Below are 16,804 nucleotides of genomic sequence, written 5' to 3'. Positions count from 1 at the left end.
ATCTAAAAATAGATATCTGCACTTTCTGTGCCTTTTGTCAGGCAGCAGGTAGCTCCCAAGGATCCCATGAGTGGGCCTGTTCTAACAGTAGTGTACCAGTGATGGGACATCATGATTTTTCTAGGAGTGCTTTAGAAGTGATCATTTCAAAATGTAAACACTGGCAGAGGTTGAGATTTTACTAAATAAATTGTTGCATATTGATATTTAGCCAGTTTCCAAATTATTGTGAAAAATCTTTAAAATGATCCGTGTTTTCACATAAATTAATATCATTATTAATAATAAATAGTTATAATAATAACATTATTAAAGGTAAAAAAATATATATATATATATATATATATATATATATATATATATATATATATTTCTGTAGTATCAAACTGGCAGCCTTCACACTAATCAGTAGGCCTACCCAAGAAGACGCTCCCAATTTTAAAAAGTAGGTGACCTTGCTCTATATATATAATATCTACTACCTACACTAAGTATGCAGTACTAAAGTTATAAAGTAAATATATGTAATATAGATGTATACAACGTATATACATTTAAAAATATAAAACAATTAAACCGTTCGTAATCGAAACCTAGAAACGTCGTATGTTGGTAACGACTCAAGGCCAAGACGTGTTCTGATGTCATCCTCCAAAGCAAAAGGTGGCGGCAATGAGTCCTCTGTCCTGTTGATGAGAAGACGCCCATTTTGCTTCCACTTGTTCGGGCGTTGTGCTTGACGTACGTTCACGCAGAAGAGGACAAAGAGCTGCAATGGACGGGTAAATAAAATGTCCTCATTTTTGACGTATACGTCTGTACACTCGCGTCTCAGTAATGCATGTGACACATCTGGAGTGACGCAGTCTCTCGTTCTTAATGTATGATATGCTAAATGTTAGCTGCGTTGTAAACCTCGATACTGTACTGTTACAGGACCTGGTGCCAGCTAGCTAAACCTTAAGTACAGCCATGAGCTGGGCTAGTTTTGGAGGTATTGCTTGTATTTTACAAACAGCGCGATGTTGCAGGGAGGGAAGTATAATTTACTCAACTCTGTGCTCTAATGCTTTGGTGGTGTTTTATTAGAAGGTCGCAATTCATTTCACTGTTAGCCACATTAGTCGCAGGCTAACTGTAACATGGTGTAGCAGAGGGCGTAACTTAATGAAACATCTTCATTAAGTCGAAATTAGGTCTTTACAAACTATCAACATAGTTATTGATAACCAATGGAAACACGTTGTTAGCATGAAATTAATAAATGCAGTTATGTGATGTTAAACGGGATAAATGACAGCCGAAGCGCTTAGTTTCTGGTCTGCGAGATGATTGTATTGCGTATACACGCCCACGTACACGTGAACATGCATGTATTTCTCGTTTTTTTTAATCTCGTTTTCTTATCCATGTGTTCTTCACTTTTGCAGTGATGTTGCGGTTGGTGTGAAGGCAAGCATTCTTATTTACTCTTTGAGCCTTTTGACTGTTACAAATGTTATACTGAGCTGTGAGCAATAATGGTGTGCCTGCGCAATAAGGTTATTTATATTCAGATACAAATTGATCATCATTTATGTTTATGAAAGCCTTGCAGGTAATTTGTTTGTCTGTTCTGTTTTTGCCCCAGAGAGGCTCAGATGAGCTCAATATGTACAGTAGCAGCCCTAACTCGATGACTGGTAAGAAAACGTGTTGTGTTTTCTTCTTCTTCTTAAATTTAATGGTAACATTATTTAGTAGAGTAGTGATGTTTAGGATTGATTTAAAGAAAATACTGCAAGGTTTTACTCTGTAGCAGGCTTGTTGCAAATAAAATTAAATTGCTACATTTTATTACTACTTTTCTTTAAAGTGCTTTCATATGTGTTTGTTCAGCAAACGGCAGTGACACTAAAAAACAGCGTCTGGATGAGTCTCCTCCATCCAGAGTTCTTCACATCAGAAAACTTCCTAATGAAGTATCAGAGACAGAAGTCATTGCACTGGGACTTCCCTTTGGAAAAGTGACCAACATACTGATGCTGAAGGGGAAAAACCAGGTATAAACTATAACGTTGTTTCATACTGTTACTGTCAAGTAAAATGAGTTGATTTGCGGTTCACTGATAAAGTTTTCCCTCCAAGGCGTTTCTGGAGCTTAGTACAGCAGAAGCTGCCATTACTATGGTGAACTACTACGCAGCTGTTACACCGCAGGTGTGAAATTTGTCCATGTGAATTGTTTTTCACTTGATGGCATAATGAATATATTTTCTATTTTGCTTAGCAATACTGCATACGTTTTATAATTTGTGTGAGTTTTTTTTTTAGGTCAGAAATAGTCCTGTCTTTATCCAGTACTCTAACCATAAGGAACTGAAAACAGACTCTGCGCTAAACCAGGTACTCGTATTGTTGACAAAAACCCATCTGTCAGAATAATCAGGTCTAATCTGATGTTGAATGTTCTTGTGTTCTCCCAGAGAGCCCAGGCAGTGCTACAGGCGGTTTCAGCAGTTCAAGATGGAAGTTCTCCATCATCTGACCACGGGGTTCTGGACCTTGCTCCACCTCCCAGTCCTGTCCTGCGTATTATAATAGACAACATGTTTTATCCCGTGACTCTCGATGTTCTGCAACAGGTACTACATTTTGAACCAGGGGAATAGAAACAAAAATAGAAACAGTGGCGCCCTGCATTTGCATGAGACAGGGAACACTCGCCAACAGCAAAATCCGTGTATAACTGATGCCCATTGAAAAACATTGAGGGGTGGGGGGATTATTATTATTATTATTTATTTATTTTTATTTTTGTTTTACCCAACAAATTCTTTGAAAAGCACTGATAAACATTCAAAAAACAATTCCACCCCCCCCCCCCCCCCAAAAAAATGGGAGAAAGTAGAACCCCACCCAAAAGTATTTTAGAATATTGAGACAAAATTGCTGGGAAAAATCCACGAATATATGTGTATCGGTGGGGTCGATTGTGAGCATGAAGCTTAAAGAAATTAACCCTTTGTCGAACCAATTGCTGAAATGGTCCAAAGCCTGTATGAGGCTTCATCTCGCCATCACAAATTTTTACCATTTAAGACCTTTATTATCTGAGCAGGCAGTTAAAAAAAAAACAAAAAACTATTTTAATAATAAAATTTAAAAACAATAAAAGTGTTGACTTGATTTGTCATAAAGTAGGTTGTGTTCCATATGCAGCCCTTTTTTTAATGTCACACAAGTTGCTAATAGTCAAATATCAAAATAAAGCATGTTTTTCCTCATACTTTTGATTGCATGATCTCAAATGATCTACAAAAGACTAAGTTAATTGCTCATGTTGTTTTAAAAATGTTTTTCAGATATTCAGTAAGTTTGGGACTGTGATGAAGATAATCACCTTCACCAAGAACAACCAGTTCCAAGCACTCCTGCAGTTCAGTGATCCTGTCAACGCCCAGCAAGCAAAACTGGTAGGTCTTGCAAATGTTAAAACTTGTGATCACTGCACAGCATAAATAGCAAATTGTCTCCCCTTCTCGAGTTTGCTTGTCATTGACACATTGCTTTATGGGCATTTGAGTCTGTTGGTCCTTAGCCTGTATAGAGCATAGTTTCTAAATGTAGGGTGATTGATTGATTGATTGATTGATTGATTGATTGATTGTAGTCTCTATAATACATATGATCCAGATGCACGGTCTCTTCTCGTTGTGCTACAAGTTTCAATTGTCAATCACATTATGGCGACTACACACAGTTGTCTATGATGGCATTCTAGTGCAACTTTTGACAGTGTTCTAATAAACCAAGATTTAAGTTGTCACAACTAGGGTTCACAAATACAAGTAAAAAGCCAGTGTCACTCCAAATTGTGCGTCATTATCGCAAATGTAATAACCCGCTGAAGTAGAGTTAAAAACGTAGTTTGCATCAACAAAAGCTTTAAGTGCAGCTTTGTTTTGCTTATTTTTTTGGTTTTAAATTTGCCCTTGTTGATAAAACTGCCAATGTGACAGTATCCATGTCAGGGCTTAGCCACCAGACCCCTGGTCACAACATAAATGCCGTGGCTCTGCATACTGCAGCTCTAGCCGACCGTTGGCAGTGGGGAGGGGCAGGCCTACTAGTGAGATTTTACAGGACACTGCCAGAAGTGCAACACTTTCCAGGGTTTCCTAATGGTTCAGTCATGTGCACTTTTTCCAGTTTTTGGGAGCCACACCGAGGGCCAATTCAGAGAAAGAAAGAAAGAAAAAAAGATGTGAAATCTGCTACGGTGGTTACTCTTCAGTAGAATCTAGAGAAATTGGGGTTTAAGTTCTTTAGTCTTTGAAACATTCACAGTGGGCAATCCAAATATGATCTTTCTGCAGTTTGTAATGGTTGTTTGCAAGGACTCTTTAACTCTATACTTAACACTATGTTATGCTTTTGCCTCATCCTTCCACAGTCTCTTGATGGACAGAACATCTATAATTCATGCTGTACTTTGAGGATCGATTTCAGTAAACTGGTCAACCTTAACGTCAAATACAACAATGATAAGAGTCGAGATTACACTCGACCAGACCTACCTACTGGAGATGGAGATTCAAACAAGGACCATTCTTTATTAGGTAATTATTCCAACAATTTCAATTGGCTGTCTGTACCCCGCAACCATTTGCATTTAATGCAAAGGAAATCCTCACATACCATGTGCATCAACACAGCAGGTTAGTTCCTTCCGCTCAGGTAAAGACAAACATGACCAGAATCTGGGAAACCAGAATCCTTGAAAAAAAGAATCCTGTATTAAATCACAATATATATTACATTGTTTATTCCCTTCAGCCATAGTTTTATTGCACACTGTCATTCACAGTTTCTAAAAACAAAAACAAAAATCTGTACATTACATTATAAGCCTATAAGGCACTTCATATTTGGCATTTGTTCCACAAAGCTGCAATGGTGATTGCGCACTCTAGTGTCTCTTTAATGACTACCGTATGTGGTTGGTTCGATTACTGCTTTTGGGTACAATTCTGTGTGCTTTTTTGAAGGTACCCCATCTGGAGCGCTAGCCTCATACTCAAGTGGGGCAGGTTACTCATCCTCTCTCTCACTCTCGCAGGGTCCAGGTACCTCCAGTGTATTTTTGTTATCAATATACTTTTTGATGATGTTTTTATATATTTCTGAGACCAGAGCTAGGAAAGCTGTACTGTATTTCTTTACTGATGCAAAATACATTCAGTAGCGTGTCATCTGCATGTGTCGCTTATGTCTAATGTTGTTGATGATGAATGTTGTGTTGTAGTGTTGTATGTGATGTTCAAGAAGACCTTTTATATGTTGTGCTTGCTAACAGGGGCCATTAGCCCTCTGAGCGCCGCCGCGGCAGCAGCAGCCGCCGCGGGACGTGTTGCTCTGTCGGGGTCCGGAGTTTCTGGAGTTTTGTTGGCATCTAACCTGAATGAAGAGGTACATTAACATACACATGATCTTGAGTGCTAATGCTACTTATGTTTTTAGTGTTAGTATGGCACGTTGTGTCTTTGATTAATAAGTATGTCATAAAAGTGTCTTCTCAAATTTTTAATATATTTTTTTAGTTATAAAAAAACGAACACATTAACGTCAGCTACAAAACATATGCAGTAAATATACTATTTCTGAACACTAGCATACACGTACTTTGTACTTAGTTTTCCGTTAACTCTATCATCCCTAACGTTTTTTTTCTTCATTGTTAGATCTGTAAGAAAAATCTCTTCTTTGAATTACCTTTCTGTCAGAGACTGTTTCTTTCTACTATTTCAATCCATCTTTGCCCATTTCCCTATTGAGAGCACCTTTACAGTGGAGTGGTGGTTTTCACATTTCTGTCCGCATGTGTCAACGTCTTTGTTCAACTGTTGTGTTCATCGCAACCTCATGACAGATCGGCACATACTGTAGTAATATCGATTTATTGTATAGCAGAACCTCTAAGGTTGAACACAATCTGCTCCTGGTCAAACTATTATCATCATAACATTGTTTAAGCTACAATTTAACAGTAACAATGGTTATAGAAGTTTCAAATGTTTTTTGGAATTGGTAAAAGAAATATGGAGCATTTTCATTCCATTTGGTCAGTCGGTTTCATTCTTGTCGTAATACAAGGCTCTATGTAATCCCAGCTGGTAAAATTGAATTACTTTAATGAAAATGAATTGCGTTGCAGACACATCTAATGGATCAGACTTTTTAGCAGTGTCAACAGGTGAAATGGCAAGCACCACTCTCTTAACTCTTGTGAGTGGCGACGTGTATAGTGAAGTGCTCTTTTCTCACCTTCTCCACCTCTTGTTGAGAAAGTACAACCACACGAGCCTTCGATTTTAGAGGTTCTACTGTACCAGAAGCACCTTTGTTTTCAGTTTTTGTGTTACCGCCATTTCCATTTCAGTTTGGTTATTTTCCTGCTATAAAATCCCTCCATAAACGTGTGGTTGTTGTTCAACAAAATTTAAAAATCAGCATAATAATCAATGATCAACTTTTATTGCCCTCCATCTTATTTTGCAAAATGATAGCTCCGACATGCCATATATATTGACATCTGTCATACAGCTATATTAACTGCTGTGTTGGCTTGGTTAGAAAGATATGACTTTTTGGAAATGGCAAGAAAATACCAAGTAGGAATTTCAAACAGGAGTTTGTGTTTTTAACAGACAATCCTACAAAAGACATTTTATTTAATCATGAAGTAACTGGTTACAATTTAGCGCTGACTCTTTTTTTATCCTTTTTGTAAACTGCGGTATTAGTTGATCTTAGCATTGTATTTGTTACTACTGAAAAATCTCAACCCAAGACCATGAGCAGGATAAGCAGTACAATGGATGGTTGCTGTGGGTGAGGCTGTCATTCTCAGATAGACCTTGGGTGGAAGACAGAGCCTTGTTTTGATTAAAAAAAATATATATATGAGTGAATTTCTTAGCTAGCTTAAGTCATGTGATTGTTAACGTATATATTCCAAAACAGAAAATACTTACCTTGTATTTTATGATGTTTGTATCTTTATCAGTCATGATTGTCACATACCATTCAATATCCTGGTACTGGCTTCCATTTATGTATTGCTGACCCCTTATGGTTTGATCTATTCCAACCATTTTTCATTCATGAATTTATTTCCTCCCTTGTTTATTTCTATTCTTTTCCTTCACTAATTATTTCATCCAGGAGAATCTGTGTGTGCGCGCGCGCCTGGGGATATCGTCTATGTCTCTGCGTGCATGTGTGTGTGTGTGTGTTGCCAATCAAGCCAACACTCATTCACTCCGTTGATGTTTCACTGATGCTGTTAACTGACCTCTGCTTTGGTTTTTGTCCTCCTCTCCTTTCTCCTTTCACTACCTTTTTTCTTTCCTCCTCCTGCTGCTCCCCTCAACCACGTTGTGTTTATTTGGCCCTCCTTATTACCCTGCATCCTTTTAATATTGTAATTTTACCCCATTTTTTATTTTTCATTGATTTCCCTCCTTTTTGTAATTCGGTGTCACCCAACTTGTGCCATTTTTGACCTCTCCCCAAACAATCTTTGCTCCAACCGTCATCATCATGGAAACCATCATCTCCCCCTCGTCCAATGCTGGGTGGTCTGATCTCTACTTCGTCTCTCCTCTTCTTCCTCCTCTGCTCCTCCTCTTCCTGTTCTCTACTCTGCGGTCTCTCTCTGTAAAGATGGTCACGCCTCAAAGTCTCTTTACCCTCTTCGGTATGTTCAATCTCTACTTTTCAGTCTGTTTATCTCTCTCTGTTTATCTAGTTTGCTCTACTCGACATTCTTGTCTTCTGTAAATTCTCAATCGTGATATAAGTTTTTTCTTAATATTCACTGCGCTCTCGGCATTAAACGATTAGCAAGTCTAAAAGTAGTCTGGTGGTCTGATCTATTACTTGATGAGAACAAAGACACTTAAATCACAAATGTGTGTGGAGTAGTTTTGCGTACAGGTCTTACTACTCAGGAAAGTGTTTACATATACAGTGGGGGAGACACCCCCCCCCCCCCCCCCGCGTATTCGGCACCTGCAGATCTACCTACTTGGGTTTTTTATTTCTCTGTAATTTCTCTGTTTTTGTAGACAGAGCATATTGGCGGTTTATCAGCATTTTTGGAAGAATTCTTATTTTATTTCCCCCCCCCCAATGCATTTCAATGGGGACCAATTCTAAGTGGATTTTTTGCTTTTAACGGGCTCGTCCACTCAATATGGTTTGTCTAAAGCAGGAATCGGCAACTTAGTTTTGCCGAAGGCCACAAACAATCCTATTGCGGGCGGAATTATATTTTCATCAGGCAAACCTGCTGTAATGATATTGAAAGCTCACGCTTTGGTTTGATATTTCTTGCAATATCGTGTGAAAGATCACTGTATTGCAGTCAGCCTCACTGTACATGGTCTGTTAACTAATTTGACCACATTTGTCATATTTCTTATTTATAGCATGAGAAATGTTATGCTGCCTACTAAGAGGGACTCCTTTGCTAGTCTAAAAAGTCAAGTCAAGAACACAGGTATAGATAAATCCAAATAACAATTGTTCCGCCCTATTTGGCACATTGAGTGATTTGTGTGTTTGTTCTCATCACACGAAAAGGTTATTTGATCACACAGACGCTTTTTGTTAAATTAGTTTTTTTGAACTGATTGTATGAAAGAAGTGCTTTCACAATTTTGAATTTCCTATCTCTATTCAAACAGTGAAAGTGTGCAGTTGGATCTTCTTCCAAACTGAATGCGCTTACAATCTTGAAGACTGTCAACCAGCCACTATCACATTTTTGTCCTCTTAAACGATTTCTGTACATCTATGTCATCCTGCGTTCACGCTCCAAAGTTCCTATGCAGTTTTTTTCTGCTTTAGGTCAGTGCATATCTGCTTTTAAAAGGGCCTTTTCCTCTTTCACCATTCATCATATTATATTTTCAAAGCTCCTGTTTTATTTTGCACACAGATGCTAAACAAGTCATGGTTGACAGTCCTAATCAAAAACTATTGTTACACACAAGTGTTGTATTCAAGTGGCAGTCAAATGGGAAGATCCTGTCCTTTCTGATCCTTTGTCTCTCTAGCACTAACTGAATTCCTTCCATCCTTCACATTTCTTCTTCTTTTATCTACGTCGGCTCCTCCTCTCCTGCTCTGTCTTTTCTGTCCTCGTGCTCTCTCTATCTGTCTCTCTCTCTCTCTCTCTCTCTCTCTCTCCCTGTCTTGGTCCACCTCTCTCTCGCTCTCTCTCCCTCTCTCTTTGTGTCTCCTTTTGTTTAGGTGTCTATGGTGACGTGCAGCGGGTGAAGATCCTCTACAATAAAAAGGACAGTGCTCTGATACAGTTATCAGATGGTAACCAGGCTCAGCTGGGTGAGTTTTGCGTGCTGCAGGACACGTGCGCGTTCTACACTCCAACATATGCACTCACGTGTCCCTACTTGTGTCGCTTTGACTAGCCATGAGCCACCTGAATGGTCAGAAGGTGTTTGGTAAAGTGATGAGAGTGACACTGTCCAAACATCAAACTGTGGCTCTGCCCAGGGAAGGGCTGGATGACCAGCTGCTAACCAAAGGTGAGGCCACACATGGTGACACTGCAACTTCATACAATGTTCACTGATCCCAGAACCTGTGACCATAGACTTCAAAAATAAACTTTTTTTTCTCTCCAGATTTTTCTGGCTCTCCACTACATCGTTTCAAGAAACCAGGATCAAAAAACTTCCAGAACATCTTTCCTCCCTCTGCAACGCTTCATCTCTCCAACATCCGGTAGAGCTTAAACAATCCAGCAGCCTTTCTGTATTCACAAACATTTGGTGCAACTGCACAAATACAATAGTGGTACAAAATCACACATTACCAGAAGTTCAATGGTGAATTGTGTGTTCCCTTTATTATTTTGAGCAATGTAGCAGCGATACAGCCACACTAATCTAAATATGGTATTCTGGTTAATATTGCGTTAGTGGAATATGAGTTAAGCAGCAAAATCCACCCGTTTGTATCCATTGTAAAGCGTTTTGGAGTGTCTAATTAGATAGAAACGCGCTATATAAATCCGATGCATTATTATTTTCTCAGGGGTGGCCATTTTGCCACTTCTGTCGACTGAAAATTACATCACAGTTGCTCATCTGAGCAACTGTGATGATGTCATCTTCAGTCGACAGCAAGCAGTAAAATGGCCGCCCCCTGAGATGGAGGAAAACAGGATTTTGGATTTGGATTTTGCTGTTCAACTCATATTCCACAAATGTAATATTAACCAGAATGTCATGTTTAGACCTGTGAGGTCACATATAACATAGTATTGTCAAGAAATGTTTAAGGTTGACGTATTAATGGTTTTATGCCAAATTGCACTTGACAGCATTCTAGACCAGTAATTCTTAAGTGATCTCACCCTGGGACACTCATGTTCCTGTGACCATTAAGGCCTCGATACACCAATCTGACTTCTGAAGTTTGGAAATGTCCGGGCGTCGGTATGCGCCGTCTGACGAATGTATAAAATCAGCGTTGTAACGTCCGAGCCGTTGGGGAGCATTTTCATTGGATTGACCATATTTGAATGGGCTTCGGAACGGTGTGATATTTGATCACTCTGATTGGCTATTAGTGAATGAGCACAAGGGGCAAGAACAGGAAGTGATAAATACGGATAAACAGTAAGCAATGGCAAGCCTTTACAATTTCACTCATTTTGCACATTTGAATGTAATTATAACATCTGTCTGGACAGAAGATCAATAAGACAAATTCATCACTATGAGAGCTTTGAGTACCATGTGGTGTACCATATGCAACTGGATATACCAGGTGGTATTTACTTTGATATTACGCAATACGCTGTACAGAGCCTGAGGGTGTTCTTGGCATGGGAGTACATCGTGAGTGAATTTTGAAGATGGCGGTAGCTATGCGTCGTTTATGTGTCCTGCCCCCAAAAAAGAGCTTTCCGCTTGCCTTTTTCTAACAACCTCATCATTTATTTATCTAGTTCTTATTTAACTTGCTGTTCATCAGCTACCAGTTGAGAATAATTTGTTTAAGTTGTTGTTTGTGTGCGCAAGTGTTGTGTTGTGCTCTTGTGGCTCACAGTCCAGAAGATCTCCATACTGTCATTAACGCAGCACTTCAGGCTTACAGTAGACTGGGACTGACTGTCCACACTGCTAAAACAGAGGTTATGTGTCAGTGGAGCAATACCACCTATCTTCACTGCCAGTCATATCATCATTTCAATACCCGGGAAGCATCCTCTCTGAGGACAACAGCATTGACAATGAAGTCCAAAACCGTCTGCGGCAAGCATCCGCTGCATTTGGGAGACTCGCCGGGTCTTTCAAAACAAAAATCTACATCTCCACACAAAAGTGTCCGTATATCAAGCTGTCTGCATCACTGCCCTCCTCCACAGCCGTGTAGGCTGAGTCACTTACAGTCGCCATGTGAAGGAAGTCCTTGGAGCAGTTCCACGTCCGCTGTCTTCAGCGCATTCTAGGACTCACTTGGCGTGACCGGGTGCCTCACACAGAGATCCTCAGGAGAACAGGCTGCAAGAGTATTGAGGCCACCATCACCCACCATCAGTTGCGGTGGCTGGGTCATGTTCTTAGGATGCTCCGAAATCGCCTACCTCGTAGAGTGCTCTATGGCCAGCGACTCCATGGCCAACACAAGACCAGCTGAAAATGGAATTTAACAAGTGCAAGATCAAGCCTGGGGTCCCACTTGTAACAGGGCCTGTGGATCTAGAGTAGGATTATACAGTCACCAAAAAACTCACCGAGGTCATCATCATCGGCTGCAGGCAAGCATGCGTTGTCCTGTCTAAAACATTTGATTTTGATTTTGTGTCTTCTTTGTCCAGGGACGGCATCGGAGAGGACGACCTGCGTCTCCTGTTCTCCAATAGCGGCGGGACAGTCAAGGCCTTTAAGTTCTTCCAGTAAGATGCACTTGAATTTCAACCCTTTTTCTGCCATTTGAGTGTAACGCATCCCACCTGACTGTGGGCAGGGTGGGGGACATCTTGGACTGGTGAGACAACCAAACGTTCACATGGTGCCTTTGGAGAGTATTCGCACCGCTTCACTTCTTCCACATTCTGTCGTATTAAAGTCCAAAATAACCCCCAAATCTACACACATGGGAAGCTTTTTTTCTTAATGATTTGCCTGCGTTTACATTTGCAGAATGAAATGAAAGAAACAACCATCATTTTCAAATATCCAAATTGTATGCAAATAACTCCACAACAATCAAATGACAAAATTGCTGGTATCCTTTTTGTTTATAAAAGAAAAACCCACAGCGGTCACAGAAATAATTTTAATCTGACAAAAAGAAATGGTAAGTTTAAAAAAAATTATGAATTAACCAATTAAAATCAGACATGGCTTTTTCAATTGTTAAAAAATTATTTTAAAAAGCAGACTCTACTGTACGGATTATTTTGTTGCACAACGTTTTGAGGCAATAACTAATCAAAACGGTTTTTGTAACTTTCAGTGAGACCTTGTGAGCAAACTGCTCCAGTTGTCTCAAGGTTGAAGGGCACTTTCTCTACATGGCATGTTTCAACTAATTTCTCTGATGTTCCGTGAGATTTAGATCAAAGCTTGTAGAAGGCAACTTCAAAATAGTCCGGTGTTTTGATCATAGCCATTTGTAGGCCCGAACGCAAGATACAGAGTTTTTATAGATTTGCGCCCCCTCTGGCGAAAAGCAGAATGGAAGCCAGCACAGAGTGCCAAGAAGTTAGTTAGTGGTAGTTTTAGTGTGCATTGCTTATCATACGTGCCTGACTTCACAAAAGCTTAAGATTCGGTCCCGAACCGCCGATCATTATTTCACTCCAATAGGGGCAACAGCCGTTGTGCCACAGTAGTGCCTCCTGTCCATTATACAATTATTAAAACACGTGTGGGTGAAAAATATGGTTATTTTAACACTCCAATTTGCGTCAATATTGCGACATGCACCTTTAATTATCATTCGCCTGTTGACCTGCACCTGAGACCGAGTATTCTGACATTGGGCAGCGCATTATATTAAATATTTCAATCAATCCCTCCCCCAAAAAAAAGCTGCTTCTGGGGCAAAAGGCTATAAACCGCCATCCAGTTGTGAACAGATGATGATGATTATGTCTGAATTTCTGTTGTTGATATTTCTTTCAAGTGCAGTTCTCGTCACCATCAGTCATTGCCACTCGAACCAGTGTTCTGGTCCTTGCTTTTATGGCGCAAGCTAATGGGGGGGCCATTTGCTCCTGCCCAAGCAATGAACACATTTTGACCTCCAATAATGAGTCACGTATCCAGTGACCACATCCAGGGAGATTGCGATCGCAAACTGCTTGGTGATGGTCTTGCAGACATTTTCTTTCGAATCTCCTGAGACAACTCTCTCGTCACCATTTCAATGCACATCAAAAATTGGAGAGTTAAAATTAGTGGGGTTTCATTTTAACTTCCTTAGTGTTATTGTAATGTTTTCAGAGTTAAACGGTGTGTAGAGAAGGCGTTATCGCCGAGATCACCTCTACAGGTATTTTAGGAGTGTCTGAGGAGAGTTAAATGTCTGCTCCCTGTAGTGTTAACTCTGCTTAGTGAGTTAAAAATGTTACTCTCTCCCAGTGTTAAATCTTTTCACTATTTTACAGGTGTTGTTTTGACTCTGGAAAGTGTTGAAATCAACTCTGTGAGAGTCAATTCATTACTGGGCTTTTTGTTACTTACCTATTTAGAGGACACAACTTGGATGACTATGTTACGATAGAATACGATACAATATACTTTTATTTTCCCCGTGGGGAACTTTTTCCTGGACTCCGTCCAGCTGCAGTTACAGTAAGGAAGAAACAACAGAATAGAAAGAGATACAATTAAATTAAATAGTAATAATAAATTAAAGTTAAATAAGAAGTGCAGCAATAAGAAATCTTCACAGAAGTATACATGTGTAGAGAAGTACATACATGAGGACTGCACACAGCACGGCTGCATATATTCCACACACACAACATTGCACCATATATCTATTGTACTGAGATAATGTCGGTTGTTAAGCAGTTTGATGGATGTCGGCAGGAATGAGTTCTTGTAGCGGTTCAGCCTGGTTCTGGGGGCCCTGAATCTCCTGCCGGAAGGCAGTAGCTGGAACTCATGATGCAGAATGTGAGTCGGGTCAGTAACAATTTTCTGTGCCAGTCCGGTGACGGACCGCTCATAAAGCATCTGTAGGGAAGGATGATTCCTGACCCCCATGATCTTCATGGCAGTCCGCACCAGACCGGCGATCTGTGACCTCGACTGCACAGTCAGGTTGCCGTACCAGGCCTCCGTCTTCCCCACATTGAGCACAAGATGATTCTGGTCACACCACTGGACACATTTCTCTATTTCTGAGAAATAGTCCAGTGGGCTACCGCCGGCCTGCAGCAAGCTGACGATAGCTGTGTCATCAGAGAACTTAATGATAAAGTTCTCTGGGTGTGATGTCACACAATCATTTGTGTACAACGTGAAGAGGACCGGGGAGCTGTTGTTATTCTGGTATTCTTCTCAGTCTTTTTCCACTGGTACCACCATTTTTTTTTTTTTTATGCCTGGCCTGTCATGTGAGATTTTGTGATGTTAACATTGTTTTGATCATTTTAAACTTTATGATAAATGTGCAAAAAAGAAAACAATTCAAATCAGGAAGTGGGCAAGTGTATGATGCATATCAGATTCTTAGCCACGTCCATCCGGTGGAGGCCTGATTCTTTTGAGTCCCTGTTTTTTTTTTTTCAAATCCAGCCTTCATATTGATGGTTTTGATAATCGCGTCACACGTTACTGTCCTCCTCCTCCAGGGACCGTAAGATGGCCTTGATCCAGATGTCGTCAGTCGAAGAGGCCATCCAGACGCTGATAGATCTTCATAATTACGACATGGGCGGGAATCACCATCTCAAAGTTTCCTTCTCAAAGTCCACCATCTAAACGTGGCGGCCGACGTGGAAGTGCTGCTCTGAACGAGGACATCGCTGTCGTTGTACACTATTGTCAAAACTCAACAAAGCGTCAAATTAAAAGTTTCTTCCGTTTCTTCACCATTGGGAGGCCAGAAGATTGTAGCATTGTGGAGTGATGCCTTGCCTTGCGGGGTCTTGTGTTCATTCCTAAGTTGTGAACCAGCATCGTCACGTCGCAACACTTTGAGCCAGGCCTGCAGGCTGAGTGGAGGAGGCCGTGCTTTCTGGCCTCTTTCTGGCCTTTGAGTCTCTTGTCAGTTAAATACAGTCGTGTCACATGGTCATTTGGTCATGTATGTTAGGTTGCAACTTGAACCTCTCCACCCCAAAAGGGTTCTTTAGGCAGATAGTGCTCAGCATTTAGCCAGGTCGGCATTGTAAATGACAATTGGTTTTTTTTTTTATATACATTATAATTTTTTTAATGGAAGTCCTTGAAACGGGCAGGGTTTGTTGCTTACATCGTGAACAACCACAGCCCTTCAAATGAGACAACGACAATGGGAATACAGTGCACAATGATGATTTACATGTATGATATGAAATGAACTTGACATATAGATAGACAACTGTAATGTTTTGTTGAAGTCTAAAACTTTTCTGGACAAGGTTTCAACATGTGTTCCTGGTCTTGGTCTCTGGTTTTGAGGAGACCGTTCAAGATCACAGTACATGTGCCTTTAGTCTGTTTAGATATTACACTTCGTTCTTGACTATTTGGACAGATTATTTTACCTTTAAATTTGCCCATCTCCTTTTCTTGAATGTGTTGCTTAGTTTTATATTTTGGTGGGTGGGTGCGCACGCTCCTTTTGTCTTTGCTACCTTGTGGGGCCCATTCTCGTGGCCCCACGAAGATACAAAAACAAACGTGTGTATGTGTGTTAAAAATCAAATATTTGTGTTTTTTCAGCTGAGGACATCTGTTTTTGTTGGTTTTTATTTTAACTCATCTAGTTCTGTGTGGATCCAACTTTCAGTTTAGGGGATTGTACCATTTTATACAATTTGTGATAGAGCTCAGATGAGCACAAATTAAACATTTTTTCTTTTTTTCCCCCTCCAACCAACAGTTGAAATGGAATTGTGTCGTGTGTGCTTTCAGACCAGGATGTCTATCGTCCCTATCTCGCTGTCAATAAATTTATCTCTGCTCTCTCCTTTTTCTTTCCACAACTCTTTCCACCTGTTGGTTGTCCTGTTTAATACTCAGTTTGAAAGACAAGCTATGATAGCTGTGTGACTAATATTGCTACAATATAAACATTTAAAGGGGAAGTCAACCCCCAATTTTTCTTTAATGTTATATGTGCTCACACTAGTCTAAACACAGCATTCTGATTAATAGTGCGCGTGTGGAATTTGAATTAAAGCAGCTACTTATTTTATATATCATATTTCATATATCGTTTAAGTTTCCCTTACCCATTACGAATACAACCCTGTACACACTCAAACCCTGACGTGACCTTTGTATTTAAATGTAACCCAGGTGGCGAAGTGTGTCACTAAAAGGTACTTTGCTCATAAGCACGTGACCTCTACAAGTACAAGGGAGGCGGTGCTAATTTTTGTGTCATTAATTTCTGCCCGAGTGACACCGTTTTTAGTAGGGAGCCATAAGCAATAACGACTACACTGACCTTTATATGAAAAATGGGTTTGCTCCTGTCGTTGCTGCATAATTCTGGCTGGCATTAAAGTGCACTTCCCTGATTATCCACGAGAGGTCATCGTGAGGTTATGACCACT

At 40.2% G+C, this 16,804-nt stretch overlaps 1 protein-coding gene across 1 annotated transcript; it reads left to right on the top strand.

Annotated features, from left to right (window-relative positions):
- The first annotated feature begins 667 nt into the window (after positions 1-667).
- Positions 668-16,210, top strand: LOC147181853 (polypyrimidine tract-binding protein 2-like). Its single transcript, XM_086095018.1, has 17 exons — positions 668-782; positions 1,431-1,452; positions 1,631-1,682; positions 1,879-2,042; positions 2,128-2,199; positions 2,314-2,385; positions 2,466-2,624; positions 3,345-3,455; positions 4,436-4,601; positions 5,031-5,108; positions 5,339-5,451; positions 7,708-7,741; positions 9,301-9,393; positions 9,480-9,596; positions 9,696-9,795; positions 11,900-11,977; positions 14,891-16,210. Exons 1-17 carry the CDS (start codon positions 775-777, stop codon positions 15,018-15,020), a joined length of 1,569 nt encoding a protein of 522 aa, XP_085951144.1. The 5' UTR covers positions 668-774; the 3' UTR covers positions 15,021-16,210.
- The last annotated feature ends 594 nt before the right edge of the window (positions 16,211-16,804 follow it).

This window comes from Leptonotus elevatus, chromosome 1 (genome assembly GCF_054856555.1).
Source record: "Leptonotus elevatus isolate MCC_2025b chromosome 1, RoL_Lele_1.0, whole genome shotgun sequence".
NCBI lineage: Eukaryota > Metazoa > Chordata > Actinopteri > Syngnathiformes > Syngnathidae > Leptonotus > Leptonotus elevatus.
Note: the sequence above shows the minus strand (reverse complement) of the source record. Positions and strands in the feature narration are given on the sequence as shown.